The sequence below is a fragment of the Nothobranchius furzeri genome, chromosome 17 (assembly GCF_043380555.1).
Source record: "Nothobranchius furzeri strain GRZ-AD chromosome 17, NfurGRZ-RIMD1, whole genome shotgun sequence".
Taxonomy (NCBI): Eukaryota; Metazoa; Chordata; class Actinopteri; order Cyprinodontiformes; family Nothobranchiidae; genus Nothobranchius; species Nothobranchius furzeri.
The window spans coordinates 55872111-55882335 of NC_091757.1; the positions used below are offsets into that span (position 1 = coordinate 55872111).

At 42.0% G+C, this 10225-nt stretch overlaps 1 protein-coding gene across 2 annotated transcripts in view; it reads left to right on the top strand.

Annotated features, from left to right (window-relative positions):
• Positions 1–3530, top strand: part of pi4kab (phosphatidylinositol 4-kinase, catalytic, alpha b) — a 53750-nt gene extending 50220 nt beyond the window's left edge. For both annotated transcript variants that reach the window (XM_054731634.2, XM_054731635.2), the window contains 4 exons: positions 2217–2376; positions 2451–2540; positions 2636–2719; positions 2802–3530. In XM_054731634.2, coding sequence (XP_054587609.2) covers positions 2217–2376; positions 2451–2540; positions 2636–2719; positions 2802–2853 — 386 coding nt within the window. In that variant the 3' untranslated portion in view covers positions 2854–3530. The remainder of the gene's footprint in view (positions 1–2216; positions 2377–2450; positions 2541–2635; positions 2720–2801) is intronic.
• Positions 3531–10225: the final 6695 nt, after the last annotated feature.

Below are 10225 nucleotides of genomic sequence, written 5' to 3' on the forward strand. Positions count from 1 at the left end.
TCAAAGCCTACTGGTTGTGCAGCACCAGGCTAAAGACCAAAGGTGACAGATCATCTGCTGCTGTGGTCCCCAGACTCTGGACCTCTCTCCCCCTGAGCCTGAGATCAGTGGACTCAGTGATCTCCTTTAAAAAGCAGCTGAAGACTCACTTGTTCAGGCGTTGGTGTGACCTTCATCACCCTCTCCCTATTCTGCTCCTTCAACCTTTTCCACCTTTCCTGCGATCCACTGATTTCCCTCTTTCCTATTTATTTTCTCTCTCCCTTTCCTTACATTTAAAAAAATTCTCATTTTAAACATATTTTTTATCATTTTGTAAAAAATTTTTAGTCTTTAATTATTGTTATTATTCTTTTTGTGCAGCGTCTCGTGATTTGTATTTTAAGAGGCGCTATAGAAATGATATTTTCTTTCTTTTAATGTGACGTGCCTACATAACATAACGATTTAGCATGCTAGCTACGACTGTTTTCATGGTGAAAACGAGGCCGTTTGTAGCCTTCCTGATTCTTCAGAACTGCAAAATAACAGCAGATCACCACCACCAACAATCTGGGGAAGCCCGATCCGAACCTTCTCCTACATGTCTCTCTTCTCGGACAGTTTCCCAATCACAAGCATGAGTTGCCATGGCAACAAACTGACGACAAATGGCCAGCTGCGTTAACCTGCAACAAGTTCGTCGCCTTAAAGTTTCCTAACAAGAACAGAACCAGGCTCTAAACACAATGTGTAAAACAAGAAATGTGCAAATAATAAACAGGATGGAACACTTGACAGCCCGGCTCTGGCTTCACTTCCTGTTTGGCTGCTCCGAGACAAGAACATGCGATTCGTGCACAGAGGGGAGGGATGGACACAGGGCAGTTTAATGGATGGATCCGGATCCAGTCATTAAAAACGAGACCTTCACACTGATTGTAGGAGGTTTTTCTAGGATTAAACATTTTAGAGGCGACCAAAGTTACTCATGTTTTTGACAAAACATTAGGTCGCCATCCATATGTGAAGAGCATTTCAAGTAAAATGGCTAAATCTGCTCCAGAAAGTCAAATCAAATCAAAGATACTTTATTAGTCCCAGAGGGAAATTAGAGTTTCAGTACACACAATTCAGAGATCAGACATACATGGGCAAGACACATGACAAGAATTGGTGACTGTGGTCATTCGCAACCCCGAGTCGCGCTACCTTAATAGAGATAAGAGGGTTACATGAGGATTGGTTCAGGTGGAGGGAAAAAAAGGCACTTCAGAGTTACCCTCCACCAGGAGGGCAGCTTTGCTCTGCAAAAAAAAAAACACCTCAGACAGATATGCAACAGACTTCAGACAACACAACATAAGTGTCCACTAGGTGGGGTGGTGGGTTGGGACTATCCACACTTCAGTTCCTGCAGCCACGATAAGCAGCGCATGTCACCTCAGTGTGGATAGGGGCGAAATATTGAGGGTTGGAGGGTTGCAGTGACTCTGGAACGTTTCAGCGGCCTTCCCGCAGTCCCGCCCAGGCTGGGATAGGAGACAGAGTTGAGTTGCCATAGCAACGGCACATTCCACATATCTTCAGAGGGGGGAGTTTTCTTTGGAGCCTTGCAGGCTCAAGGGCACCAGATTCCGATTAGAAATTCCTCTCTGTCTTACAGTTTGTTGGTCCTCAACCTCTCATGACATTAATCTATCCCAATCCGTGCTGATTCGTCCACTCTTTCCTTGATGGCATCCATCTTTTGTGCCAATAATGAATCTCGGCCAAAGTTCCAAGCTTTCGATTCATCTCGACATCTATGTGAGTCTGTGAATTCACAGCGCGGTGTAATCCATCTCTGAGCTCCGGGATCAGGCCAATATTCCTCGACAGCTCGTTAATTTTCCGGTAAGCCAGGAAGCCTCCAAGGCCAATGAGCAGGAAACCTGACACCAACACCACGAATATCCACACGTCTTCAGAGTCCTCCACAGACAGCTGGTCTGTCCCGGCGGGGCATCCGGGAGCCCCTTCTCCCATTCTCATCGTTGAAATAATGGTATCAATCGCGTTGAGAGACCAGCTGACGAGATCCATTTTAGTGATTTCAGTTTCCAGTTTCCAGAAAAATGCAGAAGCAGCCGTGCACCCACAGACAGAGAAAGGGGAACAAAAACATCTGCCATTGCAACTTTAAAGGACTGGAATAGTCTAAACCTCTTGTTTGTGTTTTACCCGTGCGTCTCCAGATTTTGGGTTCATGTTTGAAAGTTCTCCTGGCGGAAACCTCGGCTGGGAGCCAGATATCAAGCTTACCGACGAGATGGTGATGATTATGGGTGGGAAAATGGAGGCAACGCCTTTCAAGTGGTTCACAGAGATGTGTGTGAGAGGATACCTGGCTGTGAGGTGAGTTCTCAAAGACCAACGTAGCCGTTAGCTACATGGTGAGATGGTAGTAACGTGTTCCTGTGGTGAATCAGGCCCTACATGGACGCCGTGGTCTCCCTGGTGAATCTAATGCTGGACACGGGTCTTCCCTGCTTCAGGGGTCAAACCATCAAACTTCTCAAGTCAGTCTTGGGTTTTTGTGCTTCTTTGAGATAAAAAAGCCATTTTTTAACTGTCATTAGTTGATGTTGCTTCTGTTGTTCTCTCTCCGCCTTAGGCAGCGGTTTAACCCGGGTTTGAGTGAAAAAGATGCAGCTTCCTTCATCATTAAAGTCATCCAGAACTGCTTCCTCAGCAACAGGTTGGTCTAACTGATGATTCCATCAGAAGGCTGAATTACAGAAGTCTTTTGTCTGATTTTATCCTTTTTTCTTCTTCAACAGGAGTCGAACCTACGACATAATCCAGTACTACCAAAATCAGATCCCATACTGAACGCCTGTGCCTAAGCATGTGCATTTGTTGACTTGTACATGATTTGCGCGGCACCTTTTGTTTGATTCACGCCAGAAGATCGTGACTTAACATTTCTGCTGATTATTAATTATTGTTTGTTTTTGCTTTAGACTCCTTTATTTATTCCATTGGAACTAACAGTGTTGTTAATTCTGAAAGCATTGCACTAGCGTACCGACTGCATCTGTGTAATTAAGAGTGATAACTCTTGGTAATCTGCACGTTTCCGTAGATACTTTATCGGTTTGTGCCAATTTTATCAGTGATGTTTGTGAATGTGGATTCGGTTAAATGGGGTCTAGGTGGATCGTAGCGGACTGGTTTCGGTTCTGACCTTTGTGGCCTACTCTCTCATCTTTTACTTGACTGCACTACTGTGCTTCTCCTTTTGAATGGACCAGTCGGAGTGCTTTGGTTCTCCGTGCGTATTGTACAGTGAGATTCGACTGTATAGAAACGGGTTGCACTCTGTTTATTTCAGAGTTTTCATATTTCCAGTCTCAACGGGAGAAATTGTGAGCACGAGTTCTGGGAAACGCTGAAGTTTTGTAGATTTAATAATGCGGGAGGGGGGGTTGCACTTAAATGAAGGATGGAGTGAAAGTAAATTTTAAATGTCGGGTCGTTGCATGAAGTGAAATGTTAAACACCATGTAGCTTGTTTCTGATGTAATTCAAAGTGCAGTGCCATCATGTCACTATGGCTGTTTATGGCTGTAAAGTTTATATTTATACTCATGGTCCATTTCCTCTCCTTTTCTATTTTCAGGCCTTTTTGAATGAGAAACCATAAGATGTTAAATCAAATAAAGTTATTAACCAGGCATGTGTATTTTTGAAATTCTGGCGATACGATACTTATCACGATACAGGGGAGACGATACGATGTATCGCGATATATTGCGACACATTCAGTCAGACGTTACAGGCAATTTTTTTTACCGAATTTCTTGTAAGAATGTTCAATAAATCAATCAATCAATCAAAGCTTTATTTATAAAGCGCCTTCTGCAACCCTGTCAGGAAGCCCAAAGCGCTGAACATGGTACAGTTGTAAGTAATTATATTGAATAAATCAACAATAAAAGAAATTCAAATTACAAAATACAAATTACAAAATACAAAATGGAAATTACAAGATAGATGAAACATTCCGGTAAAATACAAATGTGTGAAACACATAAACAGTCCAAACTGATACGTAACATGTTTAACATGAGGTATCTGAACCATGATGGAGGGATTTACATTTCAATGGTGGAAACAAAACCCGTCGCACACTGCTGCCAACTAGCGGGTGGCGATTGAATTGCACATAATGAAAATAAAATACACAAATGTTTGCATGGAAATTCTTTCAAGAATTAGATACACGGCTTTTGAATATCGATGTAATAATAGCAGGAAAAAAAATCACGATATATTGCCATATCGATATTTTCTTACATCCCTATTATTAACTTAAAGGTTTTTTGTCTGTATTTGAGGACAATTGCAAACATAATGTGGATTAAAGCACACGCCTGGAGGGATGTTATCTATTATCAGTTTTGATGGGAGACTCGTTTTGCTGATGGAACTTCTCATAGAAGTTCTTGCGTATTTCAGCACCACAACGTCATACCGCTGACTCCATGACGACAGGCTTTTGCAAAAAATAAATAAAAAAAATACACTTCTTAAACCTTTTTATGAGTTTCATTAACTAATAAAAAGACTTTAAAAAAGCTGACTGAATCATTTGTCTCACAGTAGCTTATTCATGGAAAATATTGGCCAACAACTGTCTGCTATTTGATTTTTAAGGGTGTTTCCACATCTTTGTAGAACAAATTAGTATTAATTTAGTTGGTTTTGCTTCACGCTGACGTAAAAATAAAAGTAGATGCAATAATGGGAGGAAGAGGACAGTTTATTCTTTCCTGAGACAAAAACTGTAGTTAGGTTAAAGATTCTGAGTTTATAAACCGATTCATTTGTGGTAAAACCATCCTGCCATGTTGATTTTGTCCACCAGAGGGCAGCATTTACCACATCTAATGAGAGTTAGCTCCATGTTTTTAGATGACAAAAGAAATGCTTTTAGTCATATTTTCAGTTCCCAGTCTGATGTGACTGTATTCATCCTCGTGCTTTATTGTTGCAGGTCTCAGAGGGTAAAAAGTGATGTAAACAAACATGAAACATCTCAACTTGTTTGTTCATGCCAGGATGATAAAACTACGTGGGTTTGGAGGATGTTTAAATGGGCGCTGACGTGTTGATTGAAACATTCTGGTTAAAAACACGTTTTGTTGAGAAGCAGACCAGCTCTTAGCACACTGGCTTGTTCTTTGTTTTCATAGTCGTGTTAATTAACCCATTACATCTGTTTGTGCTTGGCCTGCGGTCACCAGCCTGTCCTGATGCGGCTTTGCCTTCATTTTTGGTCCAACTCCCACCAACAACCATTCTGCAGCAGAGGAAACCTCCTGAGACCCTTTTCACCTTTGCTGGTAAGTTTCATACATTTTGTGACCAAATATTACCAACATGTGAATAACCGGGGGAGAAAAAAACACTAGACCTGGTTTATACAAACATCAGGGACCCTTAAAGCTTCAGCCCCCTCCCCTCGTGTTGGTGACCACCTGGCTGTTGTGCTCATATGTCATCTGTTGTCATCCTCGTCATCTGTGGCAGGGCTTTAGGCCGACTGCATACTGGACAACCAGCTCTACAGAGGACGCTGTCTCCATCAAGCTCTCTTACTTTATCACTGAACACCTACACCAGCGCTCTTGCACCGCAGCTTGGTTAAAAAGTGAATCTGCACTATTTTCACCATAAATTATGCTGCTGTGGAGAGGATCTGCAGTGTAAAGTTCCTGATTGTGCAAAACGTCTGGAAGGCAGGACACCCATCATGTCCCATTTTCGAGAGAACATCATGACGCTGAATTGTTGGGTCACCTGACCAGCCAGCCATGTTCATAATCAAAAGAATGAACAAATTTCCATGGAGCCTCTCAAGATAAAGTTCATGTGCCGCTTAAGAACATTTTTAAAACTGTAGATGCCCCAGCACAGAACCTTGTGGGACACCATCAGCGAGGGAATGGGAGGGGGAACAAAACTGGAAGACAACCACAAAGAGGGAACGCTCGGACAATGTCCCTCACCACCCCTCTCATGATGTGATGTCTGAAGAGAGGTACAGGAGTATTGGCTGAAGAACCAGGATGCTGAACGAGCTGTGAGACTGAACACACTATATACCATCTCCCCATCAGACAGTAAACCCCTCCCATCAAGAAAATCCCCACACAGTCAGTTTAACCTATCTCTGGCATAACTGCTGCTCAATGAGTGTTTGTAGTCATATGCCGCCATGTGTCGAGCTGCTGTTCTTGTTTTATTTTTAGTCATTCAGGAAGCTATCTATAAAGATCAAGACCATCACACAGAAACATTAAAAATGGCTAAAATATCCCTTTATTGTGTCCAGACTTAAGGCAAACATGTTTATGTTTATTCATTTAGCAGACGCTTTTACCCAAAGTTACTTACATTTTACAACCTATAGGGCATGTTGTGATCTGTGGGGGAAACCGGAGTACCCGGAGGAAACCCACGCATGCATGGGGAGAACACGCAACTCCACACAGAAAGGCCGCAGCCGAGTTTCGAACCTGCAACCTTCGTGCTGCGAGGCAACAGTGCTAACCACTGCGCCACCGTGCAGCCAACATGTATTTAGTTTGTATTCTTGTTTTAAATCATTTTGTTTCATTCTTACGACAGTGATGTGTCATGAAGTTTTTTATGAGTGCATGTAGTAAAAAAATGATGCATTAAAGGAGACGTAGAAACACAAAGAACTGACAGAAATGATGAAAGAAAAATGTATTTTCTTACACAGCAGCTCAACATAGATATAAATAACAGCCATAATTATAGTTCTTACTGAGAAATATTTATTTACTTTATTCCAACTTTAGCATTTCCTCCACATTTAAACCACAAGAAAATCCTGGAGGAGGTGAAGATGGAATCAAAGTTGAGGAGACATCCTGGGATCATGAGAAACAGACGTTCCATGTGTCCTCCTGCATCACATGCATCAAACTTCAGGGCATCTTGTGACACATCCATGCCCCTTCGGATGGGGCAGCCGTGGACCAGTGTGCCAGCCATGTGCTGTGCAATAATTAACTCTCCTCTGGACCGTTCCAACCATTAAAAGCCGTGAGGAGCGGAGCCGAGTAGAAAGAGCCGTTTGTTGGAAGGATCTGAGCAGACAGTTGGGCCCATTGATGAGAGGGAACAGAGGCTGTTCCCTGAACAGCTGTGTGGATGTGGTGTGTTTATGGAGGAAAACGTAGCAGCCCTTCTATTGAAGTCTCACCGGAGCATCCTTATGGTAGAGCTGGAACTTTGGCCTGTGAATATCTGAATCTTTATGTTTTGTTTGCCGTGCGCGAAGCGGCTATGCCTGCAAATGACTCGAACAGATAAAAGAACTTTATCTGTGACCCGAGAGCTGAGCGGTCACGGTGCATACCAAATGGGAGCAGATGCCCTCCAGCAGTGAATCTCTGGTTCAATTCCTGGTTGAATAGATCTTTATTACACGCCATCCTTCACGTTTCCTGCTTCTCTCCACTAAAGGTGGAAACGTGTCGGAATGAATCTCTTCAGGAAATAGAGTCAAACTGATTTCATGTGCTGTGAAAATGTATTTGCCTCCTTTGCAGATTTCTTCTGTTTTTTTTATTTTTTACATTTTTGATCATGCTTAGATGTGTCACATGAACAAACACATTTCTAGATCAGGCAACAAAAAACGTGAGTACATTTAAAATGTAGTTTTCAAGTGAAGATTTCAATTATGAAGGAACATCCTGGTTCTTTATGAAAATCTAGTCGTTCTTGATTGGAATAAAAATAAAGTGCCGGTAGGTTCAAACATCTCTAAAAGTTTATCAATAAGCCTCATTCTGAGGAAAAGTATAGTGTCCCCAAATATGTGCTGTGCCCGCTAAGAATCGTAATGAAAGCATTTCAAATAAATACCATACACAGTTGAGGAAACGTTGGTTTAAGTACCTGATATGAAGCGGTCGCTGCATAAGTGAAAACCTTTACTCTCGGGATCCCACAGCTTCATTTTAGCCCGGTCACTAGCGCGTTTTATTACAATGATCCAACCTGTGCGTCGCTCCGGATCTTGGGGAATCCTGTAGATGGCTCATTCCTTATGTCGTCCGCGTCTGTTCTGCATCCTGGGGCACAACAGGAATCTACCATATTTCCCGTTTGAGTTTTCTGACAATAACAAATAGCCCAGCTGCCGGCTTCTGCCTGCCAAGATGGCGCTGTTTCGATTTGAACTGTTGCATGCCGGGAGAAGTGACGTCAACTCCCGGAGAGGTGCACTGTGATGTTAGCTGGTTCATTATGATGTCACAATGTCATTGTGAGCCTGTGTGTGTGTATTTGTTTACAGCTTCGCCCTCTTGGTCTGACAGGCAACAGCATAACAGGAAGTGGGAGTGGAGTAAGATTCTGGTAGGGGTGACCTACTCTTTAAGTTTATGGGTCAATAAATTTTTGTTTTGTAGACAAAAGAGAGAAAATAACTTAAAAGGGGACATATTTTACTTTTTTCACAAGTTATTGTTCTATGGTCGATGCAAACATGTTTATAAAGTTCTTTTCACTAATTCCCTCCCACATGAAACAGTTTTAGCAGTTTTATTCCTGACAGTTTCAGTAACTTCCAGAATGAGCCGTTTCAGCTGAGAAGCTCCGATATCTGGGAGGCCCTCTGAGTAGAGCTGCTGCTCCTCCAGCAATAGCGCTCTTCTTCATGAGAGAGGTTTTTATGTGCTAACTTTCCCATTTGTGACATCACAAATGAGAACATTTTCAAGCTACTTATTTTAGACACATTATTCCTAAACCCAAACATAGACAGAAAATTAATAGATGTTTCTTTCTTCCACATCTGGAGTGTTCAGAGAGGCAGTCGTCCCACACGGGACCACACAAGGATGTAAATGATGAGATTTGCATGATATGTTCTCCTTTAAGAACTTCATGGATTTAAATCTAATCTTTATGAAAGAATGTTTTACATATTCATTGTTGTTTTTAGTTCAATTTACATTTTTATCAGTAACAGAACGACTGATTAGTGACTCGCCGTGTTTTTTCTGCATTTTTCTGCACGCAGCAGTGGAAAGAGGGTCAACCTTTCCTCTGCTCTGTTGCTTGTCTGCGTTATCTGATGTTGCATTTAGTGAAAGGAGGGGCTGAACATAACCAACACTGACTCACAGTTTACCTGCAAGCTGCTCATTCACACATGCAAGAATTCCCAAATCCAGAACACACCCTTTTTTTCTCTGAGTGAGACTAAATCCAACATGGTGAGATGTCAGAGTATTCCAAAGGAAAAGGCTGCACTAGCATAACAAGTCAGTGTTTTAAAAAGCCCTGCTAGAGCTATAGCTGCATGAAAGAATGGACTCCCAGAACTCACAAGGGCTTGTGGAGAAACGCACCGAAGCTCAAACTTTCTCCCTTCTCCCTTTCTTCTGCCCGTTTCACCGCTCCACGATGCTCGTGTTATTCACTAGTGGCCGCGATGCTGAATAGGCCTCAGTGTTCACCGTCTCCTTATCGTTTGACCTTTGATCTGTTTGGACAGCGTGACCAACCGAGGCTTTGAGGAGGAGAGAGTCAAGGGAGCAAAGCGGAGGAAATCCGACACGATTCAGCGAAAAAACATTCACCCTTTTTTTCTATTTATGGTTTTTGAGGAAGAAAACAGACGATCCGCTTGAAGATAATTTGGTTTAAACAATCTTTTGGAGGATGTGATACAGCATGACGACAAGTCGAGGGTAGTTATCATGTCTTAAATACAAAATTACAGTTCTAAATTTTTTTTTATATTGAAGTTTTTGCTGATTTTTAGTACTGGATGTTTGTGCGTGTTTACTAAAATAAAAACTGAAAAAAGGAAAACTTTCTTTTTTTTTTCAACGTTTTTATAAAATGTACGACCTGAAGCAACAAGAAACTAAAACTGTCAAGTGAATTAAACATTTCAAAGGGAAAATTTCTTTTAATTTTTAAACGGTTTCTTCGCCTCTGCATGGCCAGGCTGATGCGTCGTGCAGTCACGTGTTCTGACCAGCAGAGGGCGGAAGCAGCACCGGAGCATCAGGGGCTGGTGATGAAACGTGCAGAACTTCTGCAGAACAAACTGGTATCATACCACTTCCTCTTTTCTAGTTCACATTTAAATCCTGGAAACTTTAGGGATTCATGCTCGTTTGAATGTTAAATAACAATAAAAACA